General features: G+C 45.2%; 3 protein-coding genes across 3 annotated transcripts; 2 read left to right on the plus strand and 1 right to left on the minus strand.

Moving 5' to 3' along the window:
- The first annotated feature begins 622 nt into the window (after nt 1-622).
- On the plus strand, nt 623-2,603 carry LOC138596254 (sialic acid-binding Ig-like lectin 14). The gene is made up of 5 exons (XM_069667878.1): nt 623-704; nt 867-942; nt 1,210-1,581; nt 1,901-2,206; nt 2,308-2,603. Exons 2-5 carry the CDS (start codon nt 870-872, stop codon nt 2,601-2,603), a joined length of 1,047 nt encoding a protein of 348 aa, XP_069523979.1. The 5' UTR covers nt 623-704; nt 867-869.
- A 2,967-nt stretch (nt 2,604-5,570) lies between these two features.
- Nucleotides 5,571-11,581, minus strand: LOC138596255 (phosphoenolpyruvate carboxykinase [GTP], mitochondrial-like). Its single transcript, XM_069667880.1, has 4 exons — nt 11,398-11,581; nt 9,115-9,252; nt 7,020-7,115; nt 5,571-6,773 (listed from the first exon to the last, which is right to left on the minus strand). The coding sequence occupies exons 1-4, from the start codon at nt 11,579-11,581 to the stop codon at nt 6,304-6,306; spliced, it is 888 nt and encodes a 295-aa protein (XP_069523981.1). The 3' UTR covers nt 5,571-6,303.
- A 9,920-nt stretch (nt 11,582-21,501) lies between these two features.
- Nucleotides 21,502-23,626, plus strand: LOC138596256 (B-cell receptor CD22-like). Its single transcript, XM_069667881.1, has 5 exons — nt 21,502-21,529; nt 21,750-22,124; nt 22,635-22,940; nt 23,042-23,302; nt 23,535-23,626. The coding sequence occupies exons 1-5, from the start codon at nt 21,502-21,504 to the stop codon at nt 23,624-23,626; spliced, it is 1,062 nt and encodes a 353-aa protein (XP_069523982.1).
- The last annotated feature ends 101 nt before the right edge of the window (nt 23,627-23,727 follow it).

The raw sequence follows: 23,727 nt of genomic DNA on the forward strand, positions 1-23,727 counted from the left end.
CTCACACTAAATACATGACTATATGAGTGTGTGCTACAAACTAAATATTAATATTACTGAACAATGAAAATAAACTACCAGTTACTCATCTGGTAGAGCACGTACCATTTAAAGCTGAGTCTTTATCACAGCGGACCGAGTTCAATTCTGACCTTGTCCCTTTGCTGTCCGTCATTCTCTCTCTATCCCCCCTTAACTGTCCATCTTTAACTGTCTCTACCCATCCATCCATCCATCCATACATTATCTACTCTGCACATATTGACAGCAGCTTTTCACACTCACACCTACACCTACGGGCAATTTAGAGTCACTAATGAACCTGACGAGCATGTCTTTGGACTGTGGGAGGAAGCCGGAGTACCTGGAGGGATCCCAGGCATGCACAGGAACATGCAAACTCCACGCAGAAAGGTCCACTTTGTCTGAACTGGGGTTTATACTAGGAACCTTCTAGCTGTGAGGCAACAGTGCTAACCACTGCACCCTCGTGCAGCCTCTGTCACTACCAAAAAAGCCAAAACTGTTACAGCAGAAGATGCAACAAAATGTAACTTCCTCATTCACAGGGTGAGAGCAGGAAGGATGAAGACTCCTTTTAGTTCTGCAGCTTAGCAGGGAGGTTACTGGTCTGCTGCAGTTCTGCTGAAAGTCACACATTTTAAAACATTGTTTTTCTTCTTTAGCGTCTCGCATCTTGTTTGGTAAGATCAAATGTTACTGCTTTTTATGTTTGAGCTTTTTATTTAGCTGCTTTTTAGAAACACTATACAAAAAAACATATTTCATTTCTTCAAAAGGAAAAATGCTTTGTTTAACAGATGCTTTGATTAAGACATTGAATAGTAACTTATTATCAAATCCAGGTGATGGGTGTCCTTGCAGTCCTGTGTGTGAACATGTTGACAGCCAACATGTTACCGAGTGTCTTCTCTCTTTCAGGTGAGCTGTTTGTTCTCTCACTTTTATTTAAAGATGTTTAATGTTCACAGTTTGAACTTTATGTAGAAACAAGCAGGAAAAGAAGAGCAGACAGAGTTACTTTCAACTGTTCATGTTCTGACTGCAAAGTGAAGTGTTTTACACTGATGTGTTAACAGCACAGTGAAAAAGACCAGCATGCAACACATTACCTCTTAGTTTATCATCAACATTTTCTTTGTGCAGATTTTGCTCTACATTATAATAATCATGAGTCTGGTTTTACAGATGCTACGACTGATTGTCCGGATAAATCACACCTCTTTGTTACGACACCGAAGAAGATGAAAGCACTGAGTGGATCTTGTTTGCAGATCCCATGTAGCTTTAGGGCTAAACCAGAAACAGACTTCATCAGCACAAGAGAAACATTTGGAGTGTGGATTAAAAATGACAGCAATCTAGAGAATGCGATTTATAACAGCAGTGGGACAGTTAACATCTATCCAATGAAGATCACTGGAAACCTGACAGAGAAAAACTGCACCACTCTGTTTTCCAACTTAAACACAACATATACAAACACATACTACTTCAGAATGATAAACTGGCCATTCAGAGCAACAGCTGTTTGTGATCCTCTTCACATAACAATTGAAGGTAAGAGAGATTTGTTTTTATCAGTCACTTTATAATGTTGTTGTTTGTTATAAACAGTGAAATCAGTTTCTTTGGTCCGAATAGAAAACTTTTTATTGTTATTTTACTTTGTCATCAGTTTATATTAAACTGAGTCTGTTGTTACAGTTTGACATTAAAATGGTCAAATGTAAGAATACTGAAAAGCAGAACAAACTGTTATTTATACTTTGTTCGCTTTCAAGACAGAAGTCCCGCCGTCTGTGACAGCTGCAGAAAAAAAGTGAGTACATTTAAATGTATGCCTCAGTGTAAAACTTGTGTCTAATTTAAACCACAGATTCTCCTCGGAGCCCCAGCATAGAGATCTCAGGTGATCTGAAGGAGAAGGAGTCTGTCACTATAACCTGCTCAGCTTTCACTCCCTGTCCACACTCCCCTCCTAAACTCACCTGGAATCTCCAACAACACTCTCACAACAACATGGAGGAAAACACAGATGGAAACTTTACAACTAAAATCCAGGAGACCATCACTCTGTCAGACAAACATGATGGATACAACATCACCTGTTCTGCCAAATATCCTGTGAATGAAGGACAAGATGTGAAGACAGCAGAGGAGACAAAGACTCTCAGTGTTTCATGTGAGACAACCAGAGTTTGTTATTGGATCCTGTCAGCACATGATGATTTATGCAATGTCTGCTGTTTTTAATGAATAAAGTTAATCTCACTTTTTCCTCAGATGCTCCTAAAAACACCTCAGTGTCCATCAGTCCATCAGGTTTGGTGTCAGCAGGTGAGCAGGTGATCCTGACCTGCTCCAGCAGAGCAAAGCCTCCTGTCAGTCACTTCATCTGGTTCAAGACCAGCAAAGATGGACCCATGAAAGTATCTGAAGGAGAGTTTTACAGCTTCACTGGGACTGATGGAGGAGTTTATTACTGTGTGGCCCTGAATGATCTCGGTAATCAGACGTCATCATGGATTAATTTAAATGATGCAGGTAAATGTAGAACTGTAGTGAATCTCCTGTTTTGAGGCAATCTCGTCCTTTTCCTTGTTTCTGCTGCTGTGAAGCTTTGCTTGTTCATTGTGTTCATATTTTGACTATAATGTAATTTTTACAGCATTTGTATGAAACGGTTCTATTGAAATAATGGCAACATTTTTTATGTTTTTTAGTCACTTGGTTTCTTGTACTGTTTTATTAAGGAACAGAGAACTCTCTACTCTGGGGTTCAGCTCTTGGAGGGATTGTTGTCATCATACTCATCTTCCTCACGGTCTCTATCTGGTAAGTTTTGCAAAACTACGTTCCTCAGGAAATGAGTATGAGTATGCAATCTTCTGTTTCTACAGCAACAGAATCTCCACCTTTACATCTTTGTTCTGTTAGCATGACTCAAGTTTGACAAAGCTTCTTTGTTATTGTCAGTATAACCTACCTATCTTCTACAACTAGCTTCTAACCTAGATTTGGCGTGATTAATTATTAATTATTATTTTGCAGTATTTTTTTTTTTTAATTATTTCTTTGTTTGTTTTGTTTTGGCGGTCTAATAAACTTGAAACCAATGACTGTATGTAAAGATGGTCGACACGTCTCCATCTGCTCTCATTGTACAAAATTGAAGCCAAAATACCCCGAGATGGGCACTGCCATCTAGTGCTGGTGTTGTTTTTTGGAGCCAGAGAATGCACAGTAAGGATCTCAGGGTGGAGCTGCTGTTCCTCCTCTACTCTGCTAATCTGGAACAGATCAGTTGCAGGAGCCGTATGTGATATTGATCGTGTATTTTGATTTTATAGTTTCACTCATGTCCCATCTGTTAACATGGAGGAGGCAGGCTTTATGACCTATACTGCAGCCAGTAAGCAGGGGTCGCTGGAAATATTTTGGCTTTCCTTTTAGGAGCTAACATGTCGTCCATCTTTTTAAACAGTCTATACCTGAAACTGTATACTTATTATGACCTCTCTAATGTCCTCCAGGTGGTTTAAGTCCAAACATCAAACTCCTCAACAGACTGAGGTGAGAATAAGCTGAACTGTGTGTTGTAATGAGATTTTATAGTATATCTGTCAACAGTGACTCTGGCCTGATATGTAAAGCATCAGTCTTTAGACTCAGCAATATTTAAGAAGTTAGCGGTTAGTGGTGGGTTAAATATTAGGGAAACACAACCAATGTGACAAAACAGCCTGTAAGCATCACTCTAACACAACTATCAAACAAACACAATTGTTTTGTCGTTTCAGTTTTGATTCAGAAAGTGTCTAAAGATAAAGCAGATTTGATTTAATCAGAAAGTTATAGATAAATGCAGCTTAAGTTTGGTTCTGACTTGAGGAAGCTGTTTCTTTATTGTCAAAGGGATCTCGATATATTCTTAAAGCATATCAGAAACATATTTTGGCCAGACTTTAACATGATTTAGAAACAAAGAGCAAAACTTTAAATTCTATTCTGTAGCTAACTGGAGGCAGTGTTAAGATTTATGCAAAGGAGGAATGTGCAGCAGCAGTTAGAAAGTCAAACTTAGCCTAGTTATAGTCTACCATAACTTTACTTGTTTATATGGTCTAAATAATACATAAAAATAATGCTCTAAACTAACAATTTCTTAAATGGAGAAAAGTTGTTATAAAATATTTACATCAAGTGACTGCCAGGTGTAACCAACAGTCAAAGATTATACTAGCTGCTCAGAGAAAAGAGTAACGTTAGTAACTTGGAAGTTGACGTTATACCGTCAACTTTGTCCTAACTGAATATCCAAATGTCAGATATGTTAGCATAGCATTAGTTCATTTTCAAGTGTGAAGTTAGAATTAAAACTAATGTGTGAGAAGAAAACAAGTAGTCAGAGCAACCATGAGCATGAGCATGTAGAGGCTGAATAATAGAGGCCCAAGAATCAAACCCTGGGGGACTTCATTCAAATTAAATATCACTAATGGAAACAACAAGACTCCTGCATTCAAGATATGCCCTGAAAAGGTATTTGATTTATTTTTCAGAGTCAAAGAGATGGCATGCTGGCTCTTCAACAGTCAGCCAGCGTAACAGAGGACAACATCCACTACGGAGAGATCAACTTTTCTGCACGTAAACCTGAACCCGTCTCTGTCTCAGTGCAGGACAGTGGACAGCAGCTGGATACGCTGCATGCAGAGGTCAAAGTGTCTGAGGCAACAAACAGCTTAAGACAGACTGCTGACAGCCCAGAGGACCTCTATGCTCAAGTGAAGAAAAAATGAGTATTGTTTTAACACCACATTTAGTTTAGTTTCCTAATATGCAGTCAGTTTGCTTTGCTTACACAAGATGTTTTATGTTAGTTTATTACTAAAACAGGAAACTATACACTTTTAAAAACAATTCAAGGAAAAGGTATGCCTAAATGTTTATTTAGAAAATGCTATGACCAAAATAACATGGCTGAATTTGTTTGATTAAAGACAGGAGACATTCAGCAATCACAATCTAGTATATAATTAATCACATTATCAGAGCTTGTATTTGTGTTCCAACCTTGTTGCTGTGTTTAGTAATCTGCATGTCACATATGTGCAAGAGAAAGTTGAATCGTCTATAAGGGACTGTTGAGAATGAATTATAGTAAACTAGACTATCAATCATTTTAGATGTATAATTTTACTGTAAAGTTTTGCAGTATTATCATGTGTAATAAGGCATTTTATTCTCATTTACATGTCTATTGTGTATTCACTTTCTTTCTTAATTTGTAAACCACATTTTTACTTGTATTTTAATTACTATAAAAATGAACATGAGACATAGTTTCTGTATTTGAAGATATTTATTCATTGCACAGTAATAAAAACCTTGGCTTCTAAAAATACCTAATAATCTCAGTCGCATTTATTGGTCCAACATTTTTACATAATGTGCGTAAACATCACCTGAAATCAAAGAATTTAATCACAAACATTACAAAAGTGGAAAGATGAATTATGCATAGTAATCCTCGGGCACAGGGAAATCAATATATTGAGTAGTTAAAGGACTTCTGGTTTATGTATATGTAAATACCAAGTTTAACTCAAAATGAGGGGCATTTCATTAGACTCTGACAGTAGTGCATTAAAGAGCTAACGCTAAAATATATTTTAAATCTTTCTGTGAGTAAAAATGTTAAAACCTAATCTATTCTTTGTCAGAATTTTGCAAAAATAAAAAAATCTTTGGGTATCAGCCTGTAAACATTAGCAGCCATGAAACTGTATTGTTAAATGTCTCAAAGGCACTACAGGGCCATGTTGATGTTGCTTCAGTATCATGCCCAGTTATGTGAAAGAACAGAGGTAGAGACGTGTGCTTCTCGAGCTTCACAGAAATCTAACCTTCATGTTGTAAGCCAAACCTCCCTCCTACCACCAACCCAGCACCAGTCCCTCAGTGTTGCAGCATCTCTGTCAGGTAGTAATCAAAAGGTGGGAAATGCATCTCAGATTATTATCTTCTCTAACCTCACTGACTGTGTTTTCATGCAAAGAGAAATAACATCTTTCTTGCTTTTCTGAATTATTAACAATTAAGAATCCCAGTTTTTATGAATAAACCCCAAACAGTTTTCTAACTAACCGGGTTCAGGTCTTAATTCTCAGTGTATGTGAACTCAGCCAGTGACTCTGATTGCGCCCAAATAATCTGAATCCTGTTTTACTAAAGACTTCTTCCCTGTTTTTTGATGGACCTTCTGTCAGTAGGTTTTTAATTGTGCACTCTGTCCTCCAGTGCCTTCAGCTCAGCCTCCACCTGAGCTGGCAGATCAGCTCCAACTTGCTGAGTGAAGTAAGCTCTCAACTCCTTTGTCTCCTTCTGCCAGAAAGGCACAGGCACGTCAAACAGAGCACCCATATCAACATTGCTGCTGAGACCTGTAGTGTCGATGGCGCCATCTTCTGGCAGCCAGCCAATAATGCTCTTCTTGGCTGCCTCGTCCTCCCTCTCCCGGCTGCAGCGCTTGAAGATCCACTCCAGTACGCGAGCGTTTTCGCCAAAGCCGGGCCAGAGGAAGGAGCCGGTGGAAGGGTCCTTTCTGAACCAGTTGACGTGGAAGATCTTGGGCAGATGAGTGGGGGCCTTTCGGCTCTCCATGCTCAGCCAGTGAGCGAGGTAGTCGCCAAAGTTGTAACCGAAGAACGGGCGCATGGCAAAGGGGTCATGCATGATCACCTTTCCTGAAGGAAATATGAAACACTTTAGATGTAGTAATAGTCACTTCCTTACCACCCCATTATCATAAAAATGTCTTAAACAGGAAAATTCAGTAATGTTTGATGTATAACAAGTGATGACAAAAGATAGTCACAAAAAAAATTAACCATGAATGCTACAACAATCAAGTCTGTTTTCAGATCTGTAAATCAGCACTAATATATGTAAAGGATTTAGACTACAGGAAAATAATGTGTGGGAGGTTGTACCTTGATGCTCAGCAGCTGCTGTGGCTTCCGACCTCATTGCTGCTCCAACAAAGACTCCATGCTGCCAGTTTAAGGACTCGTAAACCAGAGGGACTCCTGAAACATAAGCATGCTATCATTTTCTTGCACACTTAGTTTTGTGTTGCAAGTGTTGACACCCCATGTCAATATGTAATAAAGATTGTAGGTGTAATGACTCAAACATGTAATATGTTAAAGGGGACATATTTTAGCTATGCCATCAATCTTCTATTATTCTAATTGAATCATATTGGATAAGTTTGTTTAATTTTTAAAAGTATATACATATTTTAATTTAATTATTTTTCAGAGCCTCTCTGTCTTTCTGAAACGAACAAGTCGTTTTGCCATTGAAAGGTTAGACCATGACAGTATTTGGAGTGACAGCATAGCCCCTCCCCAACGTGTGCGATCCCACGTGAGGAAGCGGCCGCACTGCACAGTCACTCCGAAGTTGTAGAAAACATGGCTGCTCTAGGATCGGTTATTCGGCCTTATATGTACGAGCCCGAATTGGCAGGAGGTATCGGAAGTTGAAATCTTGACAACAACTTGACAACAAGCTAGTGAAGAAGGCAGCCTGAGGTGAATGATGATTGGTCGATTTCAGTGAAAGCAAGGTTCTACGTAGAAACCTGCAGCTGTTATGAAAGGCCTATTTCAGAGGCTACCTTTATAAAAACTATTCTGGAAAAACACGGAATTATGGAGTTTTTACTTTTTCACAGTGAACAATAAACACCCAAAAATGTGAAACCCATACAAAATGTGTGAATATCCATTAAAATGAAACGGCCCCTTCAAAGAAGAGAAGATCGTACTTTATTGATCCCCAGAGGGGAAATTCAATAGAAGTCAGCACAAACACCGTTGTCAACAAGGACTCGAACCCAAATGCATGACTCAGGAGGCAAAAGTAGAAAATAAACAAATCTTTAATTATTAAAGTGCAACAGAAAATCACTCACAAGGAGGAAAAAGGTCACTATTAAAGAACAACAGAAAATCACTCACAAGGAGGAAAACCTACTGACAAAACCAAGGGCTTGACAAAGTATCAAAATAAAAGTACAAAACCTGACAAGACGGGCATGGAGCAAATGCTGACAATTCCTGAAGTGATGACGGCACGGAGCTGGTTTACTGGCACACGAGACAAGGGAGCACAAAGACTAAATAAACTTAGGAGGTGAGGCTAATCAGACACAGGTGAGACAATCAAGGGAGGAGGTGAAAACAATAAGGGCAGGGCACATAATCCAACAGGCGGGAAAACACACAAAGGCAGGAAGTAAAACAAGACAAAACATACATAGGGCTACAAAATAAAACAGGAAACACTAAAAACCAAACTCAGGACTGTGATAGTAGAACTCATGCAGAAAATCTCTAGACAATAAAACACAAATGAATTACATAACTAAACAAGACTAAATCAAGACAAGAACACAATATATTAAATACAAAATTGAACAATGAAAACTCATGACAGGGAGACAAAGTGACATGGTTAAACAAGAAATAATAATTGAACACCCAAAATACAAGAAAACCGGAACTAAACTAGAAACTCATGACAACCGTTATGTGAGGAAGGCCGTATACAGTATACTTTGTATTTGATCCTCTGTTATTCAATTTATATCAGTGGCTTTACTCTGAGATCTGTTTTGTGCACACTATTTCATGGCTCAGTTTCAGTCTGAATTAAACATACAATAGTGGAAGGAAATGGCAGTCATGACTGTAATATCGCTTAAACTTTATAGAAACTACTTGCAAAATATCTTTCCTCCGTTCCTCTATTAAAAAATGTTTTGCCTTTTCGTTTCCCTAATTAATTGTTTATAATATATCTTGCCTTTATCTCTCCCAGACATGATATTTGTAGACTTCCTTTTCTGGTTGCTTTATAACAAGGTAACTTCACCTTTTTAATCTTCCTTCCCTCTTTGCCAGTCACACCACTGATGACTAAAAACTACATTTAAAATGCTGTGCATACTACAGTTTAAAATGTGAAATCATGTGAAAATGCTTTTATCAACACTTATCGAATGAGATGAGCACCAACCTTCTGGCCTTCTGCCACCGAAAATAATGGCATCGATGGGGACGCCCTCCTCACTCTCCCAATGGGGGTCAATGATAGGACACTGAGCCGCTGGAGCACAGAAGCGGGAATTGGGGTGGGCACACGGAGTCGAGTTTCCTTTTAACAGATGTTACGGCCTCTCAAACTAAGTATAAAACAAAACAAAGGCTCACAATGAGGACCGCAACATATTTAAAAAGGACGCCACACAACAGAAGAATGTTTGAAAACCCACAGGGTTTTAATTTGTTTATTGAATAAAGAATCAGAAAATCATCACTACGAAAATAAGTGATAAGGGAAAAAAAAGGAGCTGGAGACCCCGGCCAAAATGAACAAAAGTGGGCAAGTACTGGGCCAGCCACGCAATGGACCGTCGCTCCCAGCACCTCCCCCTAAACTACCTAAACTGGGAAAATCATCATAAAACAAAAGACGAAATAACTAGACTACCGGAAATCTCCAGCCCAAACTAAAACAACAAAACCCCAACAATATAAATACATGTTGAGGGGAAAAGGACCTGTGGAAAAGAATACAACCAAAGTTAGGAGGAACAAAAGAAAAACCCTCCTCACCACGAGGTTGCTGTCTGCGTGTGTGTGTCTGCCCTCCTCACTCTGCTCTCCCTGCACCTCTATATCTCCTCCCCCTCCCTAGGCGCTCATTGCACTCAGGTGCGCAGCAGGTAGAAGGAGGATGGAGAATCAGAGACACAGGGAGAGAGAGGGAAAGGAGCAAAACAAAATTAACTGGCCACACGTAACACCCCCACCCTAAGATGATAAATGTGGACACAGTAGACATTTTCATTAAGCGCGCGACAACGTGTCGGCCAGGACATTATCTCGGCCCTTAATATGCCTGACCTCCACATTGAAGGACTGCAAGAAAAGAGCCCAGCGCATTAATCGAGTATTTGTGTTTCGCATCTGATTTATGAACACGAGTGGATTATGGTCAGTGTATATGATAGTTGGCGTACTGGCAGAACCGACATAAACCTCAAAATGCTTCAGTGACAATACGAGAGCAAGCGCCTCTTTTCCAATGGTAGAGTACACGCGTTGGTGCCGATTAAATTTTCTGGAGAAATACGAAACTGGATGCTCTACTCCATCATTCCCCTCCTGAAGGAGCACAGCACCCGCCCCCGCATCACTCGCATCAACAGCAAGTTTGAACGGACGATCGAACGCAGGCGCAGCAAGGACAGGAGCGTGAGTCATCAAAGCCTTAACACATTCAAAAGCGCGCTGACAATTGTCTGACCACTGAAACCGAACCTTAGGGCTCAACAGGTCAGTGAGCGGAGCCGCAACAGCAGAAAAGTTTTTACAGAAGCTTCTGTAATATCCTGCCATCCCCAAAAAAACGGCGTAGCTCACGCCGAGAAGTCGGAGCAGGGAAGGACAGGATAGCTTCCACCTTTGAAGTTACCGGCTTGACATGCCCCCGGCCCACAACTTTACCCAAGTATGTCACCGTAGCTTGTCCAAATTCGCACTTCGCCAGATTCAGTGTGAGATTAGCATCACGCAGCCGGCCGAACACTATATGAAGCTGCCGAATATGCTCGTCCCACAAAGTGGAGTACACAACTATATCATCAAGATACGCTTCACAACCTGAAATACCGGACAACACGGTATTAACTAAACGCTGAAACGTAGCAGGAGCATTACGCACGCCAAACGGCATAACAGAATATTGCAGGAAAGCATCAGGGGTCACAAACGCAGAGATCTCCTTTGCCCGAGGAGTCAAGGGCACCTGCCAATACCCTTTTAACAGGTCAAGTTTTGTTACATAATTGGCACTGCCGACATGATCAACGCAGTCCTCAACCCGGGGAAGAGGAAAACAGTCTGCTTTAGTAACCCCATTCACTTTACGAAAATCCGTGCAAAACCGGTCAGAGCCATCAGATTTGCCAGCTAGAAGACACGGTGAACTCCAAGAACTCGAGCTGGGCTCTGCGATGCCATTTTCAAGCATGTAATCAACTTGCTTCGGCAGACGTAGGCGCTTATCTGGATTTACTCTAGGCATGCTGCTTTATCGGAGGAGAATCCCCCACATCAATATCGTGTTGCAGCACATGAGTCTGAGTTGGAACATCTGAAAATAATGAAACGTGACTTTTTATTAAACTGACCACATCCTCACGCTGTAACTCGGTTAAATGCAGAAAACACTCATCAAGTTTAGACAACATCTCCGAATTATTTAACCGTCCTTGAACGACACCACAGGACGGACCAGAAACATCCTCATCCGGAATGTCTGAAGCAGTCGGTGTCTCAGCGGGATCAGCACTGGACAGCAACGGTTCTACCTGAGCCTCGTCAATAAGTTCAGCACTGGACAGCGCCAAAACTGTTTTGCCCTCCTCAGTCACAGAAGACAAAGGGGCAGAGTCTCTGTCCAGGTACGGCTTCAACATATTTATATGGCACAATCTGCTTTGCCGTCTCCGCTCCGGAGTGGAAACTATGTAGTCTCGGTCACTCACTTTTTTCTGTACTACGTAAGGGCCCCTGTAACGGGCCTGCAGCGCAGAACCAGGAATGGGCAACAACACCAACACTTTATCACCAGGACTGAAACTTCTACTTTTAGCGTCTTTATCAAACCATGTTTTCATTTTTGTTTGGGCAGCAGACATGTTTTGCTTTGCCAATTCACACGCGCGATGAAGTTTGAAACGAAAATTACTAACGTAGTCAAACAAATTCTGCGGTTTGCTATCACTCAGCCATTTCTCCTGCAAGAGCTTGAGAGGGCCTCGCACAGTGTGCGCAAAGACCAACTCTGCCGGACTAAAGCCCAGGGACTCCTGAACCACCTCACGTGCAGCAAAGAGGAGGAGATGGACACCCTCGTCCCAGTCTTTGTTAACCTCCAGGCAATAAGTGCATAGCATAGATTTTAGAGTCTGGTGGAAACGTTCAATAGCTCCCTGGCTCTCTGGATGATATGCACTTGAACAGCAGTGAGTAATGTCAAGTTGTTTCATAACTAAATTCGCGACATGAAATTGGATCCCTGATCAGTTTGTATTACTTTAGGTAACCCAAACAAAGAGAAAAATGTTATCAGTGCCTTTGCAACAGTAGGGGCCGTGATTTTGCGCATGGGAATGGCTTCAGGAAACCGAGTTGCAGAACACATAACGGTAAAAAAAAACCTATTACCAGCTTTTGTGCGTGGAAAGGGACCAACACAGTCTACAAGAACGCGCTCAAACGGCTCACCCACAACTGGAATCGGATAAAGAGGATATGAAGGAATACTCTGATTCGGTTTACCCGAAACTTGGCAGAAATGACATGTTTTGCAATACTGCCGTACATCCCGTTTCAGTCCTGGCCAGAAAAAACACCGCAAGATTCGGTCATAGGTTTTATTAACCCCTAAATGGCCAGCAAGCGGATTGTCGTGAGCCAATTTGAGGACCTCATGTCTATACGTTTGCGGAATTACAATTTGTGTCACAACACTCCAATCATCCTGTGTGGATACATGCGATGGTGTCCATTTACGGACGAGCACATCGTCTTTCAAAAAAGAACGTGTGGACATTTTCTCAACTTCATCCCCTGGAACAACAGCATCAAAAGAAGAAGTTAGTGACGAATCACGTTTCTGTTCAACGATAAGCAGCTCCTGTGACATACACATGTGGCAAGTGGAGGGTGGAAAAAGGTGTGTGTACCAACAACGCCACCTGGGGAGTTGCCCCCAGGAAATAGTTATAATAATAATATAATAATATATAATAATTTTTGTAAGGTCACGCAAGGTCCAAAATTACCACAGGGCAAGAGACTGTTGTAGAAAATATACAAAAATACTTTATTTTACAAATCAATAAAATTCACAAATTGACAGCTGTTTGCACATCATGAAAACACTTGGGCCAAGGGAGGGGGAATGGATGGATGAGTGGACGGAGCTGAGGCTTACCACGGCGGCCCAGAACCAAAATCAAGGGAGGAGGAGAAACTAAATCAAAACACCCGTGGCACTGCACACACACGCAACTGGGGATCGGTGAGAAAAACCCACCACCAGGGGTTGGGTCGCCGCCTTGGGCCCACAGCGCCTGTCCACAAACAGAGAGGGAAAATGAAAACGGCCTCAGTGATCAACAGCTGACACACACACACATACACGCACACGCGCGCGCATACACACACACACACCCAAACAACAATCAAGTAATAAAAGAAACAGAAACCAAAATACCAGTACACATAATAAACTACAAACATACAAAAAAATCACATAAACAACCTAATTAATAAATCAATAAAATTTAGTGGCAATTCCGAGTCCAGACGCCAGCTCAATGAAGAGCGCAATGGCCACGGGGAGTCAACCGGGCCACACAGCGCCGCACAAACCCAAGGGCTAAAACAGGGAGAGTCCAGAAGAGGCCACAACGGGTCAAAGAGAAGAGAGCAGAGCCAAAACAGCAGTGCCGTCCAGGAAGCTGCTGTTTTGGCTCGGTGGGTTAAACTACTTCGGCATCACCGGCACAGCATCACAGAGGACGAGAGGAGGGATACTCCAGGCTGCAGCATAAAATCATTACAATCAGCCAGGAGCGGAGAAACAGATTATAAAAGAAAAGGCGGACAATGCCAACTTACCACATGGAGGCACAATCACACCCAGAGGGGCTACCAGCAGGACAACCCGGCCCCACGCCACCACAGTCTGCATCAAGAGAAGACTGTCACCATTACGCATTTCAGCACATTGAATGGGAGAAAGAAGCAACTGTGTGCTTTACCTGTGCGCTGCGGGAGGAAACACGCACCGCAACAGCAGATGCGCCAACAGGCACGACAGCACCAAACCACAGCCACGCCACCCAAGCTCCACCACAGCAGGCCACAGCCACCACCAGGGACCAGCGGATCCGGAAAAGGAGAGAGGCGCGCCAGGTATGGACACTCTATATAGCGGCGCGGTGCGGCCCATCAATCAGTGCTCCCGATACACAACACAGCGCCCTGCTGCGAGAGGGGGTACACAGTGCTCCGGCCACATCTACCCCCACCTTTTGCATCGTCGACCCGACGATGGACAGAAAACCAGCCAGCTAACACCAAGGTCTAAAGACTGCTATTTGGGAATTAGACACAGGGTCTTGTGGTCTGTTAGCCGCATGGCCCTGAGGACCAGCTGGCTGCGGAAGATGGTGGACATTTGGGTGACAGCCAGCGGTAGAACGAGCGGTTCGACGCAGGGCCTGCTGGCTAGTACTCGGCTGGTCAGAGGGGGACAGCGAGGAAGCTGGAGGTGAGGGACCTCCATGACTCAGAGGCATCACTGCGCTGGGCCTGGCCTGCGGCGGTGGCGCAACTGGGGCAGCAGAAGGTTGCGAAGCAACAGGAATCATGGCAGGCGATGGTGCGGGAGTCTCAGACACCAAAAACCAGAGCTCACTGTCAGAGGAGTCATCTGCGGTGGCTACCATGGGAGCTAGAGAAGGAGAGGATGGTGCCGGGGGTGGGAAAGCTACAGCCTCAGACGGGACTACAGCCTTCAGCATGTCCCGATGCACATTTCGGGTCTTACACAGATCACTCACCGGGGCCACGGTGTAAACTGCTCCATCACCAGAAGGGGCCCTCACAACCTGGTGGACCACCGAGCTCCAGAGGTCTCGGATCTTGTGTCGACCTCTGGCGCCATGGTCCCTCAAGTACACAAGCTGGCCCATAGGAAGAGGTGCATCCCGGACCCGCTGATCATGCCTCTCCTTTCGTCGGCCAGCTGCAGCCAACAGCCGCTCTCGAGCACCCTCAAATGCCACTCGAAGTCTAGCCTGATGTTCAGCCACCCAGTCCTGTACCTCACCAGGCACAGGTTCCTGGACTCGACCCAGTAGGAAGTCCACCGGAAGCCGAGGCTCCTGCCCGAACATCAAATAAAAAGGTGACTCACCGGTGCCCTGATGTGCCGTGGTGTTGTAACAAAAGAGCACCTGAGGCAGACAGGAAGCCCAGTCCCGTTTCCGGGAGGTTGGTAGAGTACGCAGGAGGTTATGGAGAGTTCGATTGAACCGCTCGCATTGACCATTGCCCGCCGGATGGTAGGGGGTAGTACGGGACTTTGCAACACCGTACAAAGAGCAGAGCTGGTGGATCAAGGAACTCTCAAAACTCCTGCCTTGGTCTGAATGAATGCGGCTTGGAACACCAAACCTATAAAACCATTCGGACACCAAAACCTGGGCCACAGTTGAGGCCCGTTGGTCCCGGGTGGGGACAGCCACTGTAAACTTACTGAACACGTCGGTTAAGACCAAGACATTTTCTAACCCACTCAAGCAGCGTGAAGTCGAGGGCCAGGATCTCGTTAGGCCGCGAGGCAAGCAGATGGCCCATATAACTATGTGGCACCTGCCCTGAGTCCTTAGCGACTTGGCAGCGCTCACACTTCTGGACCCAGTTCTTAATGTCCGACGACATCCCTGGCCAATAACAACGCTGACGGACCAACTCTGTGGTCCTCTCTATGCCTTGGTGACCGTGCTCCTGGTGGAGCTGGTGAAGAGTCTCCTGTTTAAGTGCCGCAGGCAAGAGAAGTTGGAGAGACTCTTCTCCCCCGTCTGAGCAGAACACCCGACGGAAGAGCACGCCATCTTCCTCTACCAGGCGGTCCCACTGGCGCAGAAGAGCCATGGCGGGCTTTGAAAGTCGCTGCCTCTCAATGGAGGTAGGGAGGGACCCTCTGCGCCAAAAGACCAACACCTCCTCCAACAGAGGATCATCTTCCTGCATCGAATGCAGATCAGATGCAGAGTGAGATGGAAGAACTGAAACCAGAGATTGACGGGCCACCACAACAGGATCATGACGTGGACTTTGATGAAGGCTGCTGGGGACCAATGTGCCAGGCAAGGATGGAGCAGCTAAATTGACAACAGGTACGTACTGTCGCGACAACGCGTCTGCGTTCCTGTTGCTGCGGCCTGAACGGTACTTGATTTCAAAATCAAAAGCAGCAAGCTCGGCAGCCCACCTATGCTCTGCTCCTCCAAGTTTGGCGGACTGGAGATGGCTCAACGGGTTATTGTCGGTATACACAATAAACTTGTGCCCTAACAAATACTCCCGGAACTTCTCCGCCACGGCCCACTTGAGCGCAAGAAACTCCAGCTTCATGGAGCTATAGTTGGACATATTTCGCTCAGTGGGCCGGAGACCCCTGCTGGCGTAAGCCACTGGTCTCACACCAACGTCTGTCTGCTGCGAGAGCACAGCACCAAGCCCATTATGGCTAGCATCAATCGCGAGGATAAAAGGGCGCGAAAAATCGGCATAAGCCAGCACTGGGGCTGAGACCAGCTTGGACTTCAAAGCCCTGAAGCCCTCCTCACACTGAGGTGTCCATGCAGCCCCAAAAGCCTGACTACACCCCTTCCTTGACTTGGTGCCTGCAAGGTCAGCCACCAACCGATGCAAGGGCTTGGCCAGCTTGGCAAAGCCCTCAACAAACCGCCGATAGTAGCTGGCAAAACCCAAAAAGGAGCGCAGCTCAGAGATGTAATGGGGGCGCTGCCAGTTAGTCACAGCCTCAACCTTCTTGGGATCTGTGGAAACTCCCTGATTTGAGATGACATGTCCCAAGTACGCCACCTGCTGTTGGAAAAAGGCACACTTTTCCACTTTGGCTTTCAGGCCTTCCCTCTGGAGCCGACCAAGCACCATCTCCAGCCGCTGCAGATGTTGATCGACAGAGGATGAGAAAACAATGATGTCATCAAGGTAAAGTAGCAGGGATTGACCCTGCTGATTGCCAAACATCCTCTGCATCAGCCGCTGGAAGGTGCTTGGGGCATTACAGAGGCCAAAGGGCATTCGATTGAACTCAAAAAGACCAAAGGGGGTGCAAAAGGCGGTTTTAGGACGGTCCTGCTCAGCCATTGGCACCTGATTGTACCCACTGGCGAGGTCGATGGTAGAGAACCAGCGGGCCCCAGAAAGGGCGTCCAAGCTTTCCTCAATGCGAGGCAGCGGGAAAGCATCCTTTCTGGTTTTGCTGTTGAGGAGACGGTAGTCCACACACAACCGCAAACTCCCATCCTTCTTCCTTACCAGAACAATGGGGGATGCGTATGGACTACTGCTCTCACGAATGACCTGTGACTCGAGCAGCTGGTTAATATGCTCCTTCACGGCCTCGTACTCCGAGGGAGGGATGCGCCGATACCTCTGCCGGATAGGCACATCGTCAAGCAGAGGTATATCGTGCGAGAGGAGATTGGTGCACCCCAAATCCCCATCATGAACTGCAAAGACTGAGCTGTACTTATGCAGCAAGGACCTCACACTGGCCTGTTCCTGCTCAGTTAAGGCAGATAGATCCAGTGGCCCCATCCGGTCAAGAGCTGAAGGGGTGGCTGTCTGAGAGGACACAGTGGCCGCAGTTGACCCCACTTCAGTCACTCCTGCAGGTAGGCTGACAACCTGGGCAGCACTCAATGCACCAAGACTAGTCCGGGGATACAGCAGGTCCTCAGTTGTCCCCACATTAACAACTGGGACACGCACTGTACCCCGCACAACCTTTAACACACATGGTGAAGCCAACAGCCCCGCTGGCAGGCCAGACTCCGGAGGCTCGAACAGGGTGCTCAGAGTGGAAAACTGTTCTGAGCAGGTGGCAGCGACCATTTTCATTACCCCACCAGGTATGCGCACCACCCGCTTGCCTCGGACCCTCACCGAACCAGTGAGGCTCGGTGTGACCTGGATCGCAGACTGGTGGCACTTTTGTAGGGCTGCCACAACCGGACCAGGTGCTCCTGACACAGGGGAAGACTCAAACAGAGAGGACCCAAACACACCAAAAAGCTCTCGATAGCACCTGCGAATTACGTTCATCCCCAAGATCCCAGGGACAAAAGATTAATTACCAGGGGGGTCTCTCACAACAAGAATCCCACAGCCGGGCATCACCTTACCACACAATTCCACATCCAACTCCAAATAGCCAATGTACGGAATGGCTAAGCCATTAGCCGCACGCAGCTGCAACCAATGGCAAGAGCGAAGGCGGTCATGGCCCTAAGGTTCAAACTGTGCCAAAAAGAAACTTTCGGTGATGGTGGACACCATGGAACCAGTATCCACCAAGCACTCAACACTGGCTCCTCCAATGGAGACATTAACGTGTGGACAAGGAGCAATCAAGTCAGCTGCCACCTCCAGCTTTGAGCCTGTGGGTTCCCCAACTGAGCTGTGGCTCGGCAGCTCAGTGGGCTTCAGTTTCCCGACTGCTGGGAAGAATGAGAGGGCATGGCAGCATTTGGGTTGAAACCAGTGGCAAAGTTAACACGCTGACGAGGGTGAGCCCGCTCACGGTCACACTCTCGGGCGAAATGGCCAGGCTGCTGGCACCTCCTGCAAATTACAGAGCGAGACACCGGACCTGGTGGGAGAGGGGCCTGCAAAGAAGCTACTGTCTGGGCAAGCTGATTCAGCTGCTCCTGCTGACGCTTTAAGAGATCCATTACCTCGCCCAAGCCTGGCCCTTGGGGAGCAACCTGAGTGACTGGTTGGAGACGGACTTGCACTCCATATTGGAGGCCATAAGAGCTTGGCAATGACGAGCTACGACTTCTAGTTGCCTCGCTCCGCAGCTCCAACAGGGTGATGGTGGGTTGGCGACGGACCAACTGCTTCAGCTCCCGACGGAGGGAGCTGTCAAGAACGTGCTCTATGAACTGATCCCTAAGAAGAGCATCAGCATTGGGCATTCCATCCGGTGCATGATGCTCAACCTGCGCCATCAAAGCCATGAGAGCTAAGGAGAACTCCTGCAGTGTCTCCCCTTCCTGTTGGTGCCGAGAAAAGAAAGCCTGTTGTAGGGTGACGTATGACTGGCTACACCCATACAGCTCCTTTAAGATGGCAAGAACCCGAGCTGGGTCTCTGCGCTCTGCACCAGAGCGAAACTTGATCTCTTCCTTCGCCTCTCTCCTTTTCCGGATCCGCTGGTCCCTGGTGGTGGCTGTGGCCTGCCGTGGTGGAGCTTGGGTGGCGTGGCTGTGGTTTGGTGCTCTCCTTCTCTAGCTCCCATGGTAGCCACCGCAGATGACTCCTCTGACAGTGAGCTCTGGTTTTTGGTGTCTGAGACTCCCGCACCATCGCCTGCCATGATTACTGTTGCTTCGCAACCTTCTGCTGCCCCAGTTGCGCCACCGCCGCAGGCCAGGCCCAGCGCAGTGATGTCTCTGAGTCATGGAGGTCCCTCACCTCCAGCTTCCTCGCTGTCCCCCTCTGACCAGCCGAGTACTAGCCAGCAGGCCCTGCGTCGAACCGTTCGTTCTACTGCTGGTTGTCACCCAAATGTCCACCATCTTCCGCAGCCAGCTGGTCCTCAGGGCCAAGACCCTGTGTCTAATTCCCAAATAGCAGTCTTTAGACCTTGGTGTTAGCTGGCTGGTTTTCTGTCCATCGTCGGGTCGACGATGCAAAAGGTGGGGGTAGATGTGGCCGGAGCACTGTGTACCCCCTCTCGCAGCAGGGCGCTGTGTTGTGTATCGGGAGCACTGATTGATGGGCCGCACCGCGCCGCTATATAGAGTGTCCATACCTGGCGCGCCTCTCTCTCTCCTTTTCCGGATCCCCTGGTCCCTGGTGGTGGCTGTGGCCTGCCGTGGTGGAGCTTGGGTGGCGTGGCTGTGGTTTGGTGCTGTCGTGCCTGTTGGCGCATCTGCTTTTGCGGTGCGTGTTTCCTCCCGCAGCGCACAGGTAAAGCGCATAGTTGCTTCTTTCTCCCATTCAATGTGCTGAAATGCATAATGGTGACAGTCTTCTCTTGATGCAGACTGTGGTGGCGTGGGGCCGGTTTGTCCCGCTGGTAGCCCCTCTGGGTGTGATTGTGCCTCCATGTGGCAAGTTGGCGTTGTCCGCCTTTTCTTTTATAATCTGTTTCTCCGCTCCCGGCTGATTGTAATGATTTTATGCTGCAGCCTGGAGTATCCCTCCTCTCGTCCTCTGTGATGCTGTGCCGGTGAGGCCGAAGTAGTTTAACCCACTGCTGCAGCTTCCTGGACGGCACTGCTGTTTTGGCTCTGCTCTCTTCTCTTTGACCCGTTGTGGCCTCTTCTGGACTCTCCCTGTTTTAGCCTTTGGGTTTGTGCGGCGCTGTGTGGCCCGGTTGACTCCCCGTGGCCATTGCACTCTTCACTGAGCTGGCGCCTGGACTCGGAATTGCCACTAAATTTTATTGATTTATTAATTAGGTTGTTAATGTGATTTATTTTGTATGTTTGTAGTTTATTATGTGTACTGGTATTTTGGTCTCTGTTTCTTTTATTACTTAATTGTTGTTTGGGTGCGTGTGTGTATGCGCGCGCGTGTGCGTGTATGTGTGTGTGTGTCAGCTGTTGATCACTGAGGCCGTTTTCATTTTCCCTCTCTGTTTGTGGACAGGCGCTGTGGGCCCAAGGCGGCGACCCAACCCCTGGTGGTGGGTTTTTCTCACCGATCCCCAGTTGCGTGTGTGTGCAGTGCCACGGGTGTGTTGATTAGTTTCTCCTCCTCCCTTGATTTTGGTTCTGGGCCGCCGTGGTAAGCCTCAGCTCCGTCCACTCATCCATCCATTCCCCCTCCCTTGGCCCAAGTGTTTTCATGACGTGCAAACAGCTGTCAATTTGTGAATTTTATTGATTTGTAAAATAAAGTATTTTTGTATATTTTCTACAACAGTCTCTTGCCCTGTGGTAATTTTGGACCTTGCGTGACCTTACAAAAATTATTATATTAAAATTATTATAACTATTTCTTGGGGCGCAACTCCCCAGGTGGCGTTGTTGGTACACACACCTTTTTCCACCCTCCACTTGCCACACATGCACAGGAACATGCAAACTCCACGCAGAAAGGTCCACTTTGTCTGAACTGGGGTTTATACTAGGAACCTTCTAGCTGTCAGGCAACAGTGCTAACCACTGCACCATCGTGCAGCCTCTGTCAACTTCCTCGTTCACAGGGTGAGAGCAGGAAGGATGAAGACTTCTTGTAGTTCTGCAGCTTAGCAGGGAGGTTACTGGTCTGCTGCAGTTCTGCTGAAAGTCACACATTTCAAAACATTGTTTCTCTTCTTTAGCGTCTCGCAGCTTGTTTGGTAAGATCAAACGTTACTACTTTTTATGTTTGAGCTTTTTATTTAGCTGCTTTTTAGAAACACTATACAAAAAAACATATTTCATTTCTTCAAAAGGAAAAATGCTTTGTTTAACAGATGCTTTGATTAAGACATTGAATAGCAACTTATTATCAAATCCAGGTGATGGGTGTCCTTGCAGTCCTGTGTGTGAACATGTTGACAGCCAACATGTTACTGAGTGTCTTCTCTCTTTCAGGTGAGCTGTTTGTTCTCTCACTTTTATTTAAAGATGTTTAATGTTCACAGTTTGAACTTTATGTAGAAACAAGCAGGAAAAGAAGAGTGTTTTACACTGATGTGCTAACAGCACAGTGAAAAAGACCAGCATGCAACACATTACCTCTTAGTTTATCATCAACATTTTCTTTGTGCAGATTTTGCTCTACATTATAATAATCATGAGTCTGGTTTTACAGATGCTACGACTGATTGTCGGACTAAATGGTCACATCTCTTTGTTACGACACCGAAGAAGATGGACGCACTGAGTGGATCTTGTTTGCAGATCCCATGTAGCTTTAGGGCTGAACCAGAAACAGACTTCATCAGCACAAGAGAAACATTTGGAGTGTGGACAAAAAGTGACAGCAATCCAAACAATGCGATTTATAACAGCGGTCGGACAGTTAACACCTATCCAATGAAGATCACTGGAAACCTGAAAGAGAAAAACTGCACCACTCTGTTTTACAACTTAACCACAACATACACAGACAAATACTACTTCAGAATAATAAACTGGCCATTCAGATCAACAGCTGTTTGTGATCCTCTTCAAATAACAATTGAAGGTAAGAGAGATTTGTTTTTATCAGTCACTTTATAATGTTGTTGTTTGTTATAAACAGTGAAATCAGTTTCTTTGGTCCGAATAGAAAACTTTTTATTGTTACTTTACTTTGTCATCAGTTTATATTAAACTGAGTCTGTTGTTACAGTTTGACATTAAAATGGTCAAATGTAAGAATACTAAATAGAACAGACTTAGACTGTTCACTTTCAAGACAGAAGTCTCGCCGTCTGTGACAACTGCAGAAAAAGTGATGCCATTTTGTACTCCTTTTTTATTGTAAAACTTTGTCATCACTTCAAATTCTGGTTAAACACTGAGTCTGTTGTTACAGTTTGACCTTAAAATGGTCAAATGTAAGAATACTGAAAAGCAGAACAAACTGTTATTTATACTTTGTTCGCTTTCAAGACAGAAGTGTCGCCGTCTGTGACAGCTGCAGAAAAAACACAAAGTGAGTAAATTTAAATGTATGCCTCAGTGTAAAACTTGTGTCTAATTTAAACCACAGATTCTCCTCAGAGCCCCAGCATAGAGATCTCAGGTGATCTGAAGGAGAGGGAGTCTGTCACTATAACCTGCTCAGCTTTCACTCCCTGTCCACACTCCCCTCCTAAACTCACCTGGAATCTCCAACAACACTCTCACAACAACATGGAGGAAAACACAGATGGAACCTTTACAACTAAAATCCAGGAGACCATCACTCTGTCAGACAAACATGATGGATACAACATCACCTGTTCTGCCAAATATCCTGTGAATGAAGGAAAAGATCCGAAGACAGCAGAGGAGACAAAGACTCTCAGTGTTTCATGTGAGACAACCAGAGTTTGTTATTGGATCCTGTCAGCACATGATGATTTATACAATGTCAGCTGTTTTTAATGAATAAAGTTAATCTCTCTTTTTCCTCAGATGCTCCTAAAAACACCTCAGTGTCCATCAGTCCATCAGGTTTGGTGTCAGCAGGTGAGCAGGTGATCCTGACCTGCTCCAGCAGAGCAAAGCCTCCTGTCAGTCACTTCATCTGGTTCAAGATCAGCAAAGATGGACCCATGATCGTATCTGAAGGAGAGTTTTACAGCTTCACTGTGACAGATGGAGGAGTTTATTACTGTGTGGCCCTGAATGATCTCGGTTATCAGACGTCATCATGGATTAATTTAAATGATGCAGGTAAATGTAGAACTGTAGTGAATCTGCTTTATCCAACACGCTCTCTTTTCTCTTCTGTTTGCTTATTTAACCCTATAAAGCAACTTTTACAAAGTTCTTGCACCATTATGTGATACAATAAATGTAAATAACAAGTTTACTCTTTTAGTTAAAGGTGGAATTAAAGTTACAGATTTTTCAGAGACATAACACCTTCCATTAAGCAGCAGGTGACCGTGCTGTCTTTTTACAGGTGATCCAGAGTTTGGGGTTGTTGTCTACGTCACAATGAAGATCCTGGGAATTGTAATGCTCTGCAGTACAATCATCATCTTTGAGTGGTGAGACAAACTTTCCGACAATATGTTCATGACTTATTGGTCTCTGTACAATGTTCTTAAAACACTGAAAGTAAACTTTTATTTCTGTTTATTAATTCCATCTTC

This window comes from Semicossyphus pulcher, unplaced genomic scaffold (assembly GCF_022749685.1).
Source record: "Semicossyphus pulcher isolate SPU_LCO1_2020_fin unplaced genomic scaffold, fSemPul1.0.p SCAF_18, whole genome shotgun sequence".
Classification (NCBI taxonomy): domain Eukaryota; kingdom Metazoa; phylum Chordata; class Actinopteri; order Labriformes; family Labridae; genus Semicossyphus; species Semicossyphus pulcher.

Excerpts from the sequence above, each read along its gene's own strand:
- LOC138596255 (XM_069667880.1), bottom strand. The coding sequence starts at position 11,581 with ATGTTGAAGCCGTACCTGGACAGAGACTCTGCCCCTTTGTCTTCTGTG. Across the intron at positions 9,253-11,397 it reads TCCGGATGAGGATGTTTCTG|GAAACTCGACTCCGTGTGCC; the intron begins GTCCGTCCTGTG and ends ATCTGTTAAAAG. Across the intron at positions 7,116-9,114 it reads CGGTGGCAGAAGGCCAGAAG|GAGTCCCTCTGGTTTACGAG; the intron begins GTTGGTGCTCAT and ends CTTATGTTTCAG.
- LOC138596256 (XM_069667881.1), top strand. The coding sequence starts at position 21,502 with ATGTTACTGAGTGTCTTCTCTCTTTCAG. Across the intron at positions 21,530-21,749 it reads GAGTGTCTTCTCTCTTTCAG|ATGCTACGACTGATTGTCGG; the intron begins GTGAGCTGTTTG and ends CTGGTTTTACAG. Across the intron at positions 22,941-23,041 it reads AAAGACTCTCAGTGTTTCAT|ATGCTCCTAAAAACACCTCA; the intron begins GTGAGACAACCA and ends CTTTTTCCTCAG.
- LOC138596254 (XM_069667878.1), top strand. The coding sequence starts at position 870 with ATGGGTGTCCTTGCAGTCCTGTGTGTGAACATGTTGACAGCCAACATG. Across the intron at positions 943-1,209 it reads GAGTGTCTTCTCTCTTTCAG|ATGCTACGACTGATTGTCCG; the intron begins GTGAGCTGTTTG and ends CTGGTTTTACAG. Across the intron at positions 1,582-1,900 it reads TCTTCACATAACAATTGAAG|ATTCTCCTCGGAGCCCCAGC; the intron begins GTAAGAGAGATT and ends TTTAAACCACAG.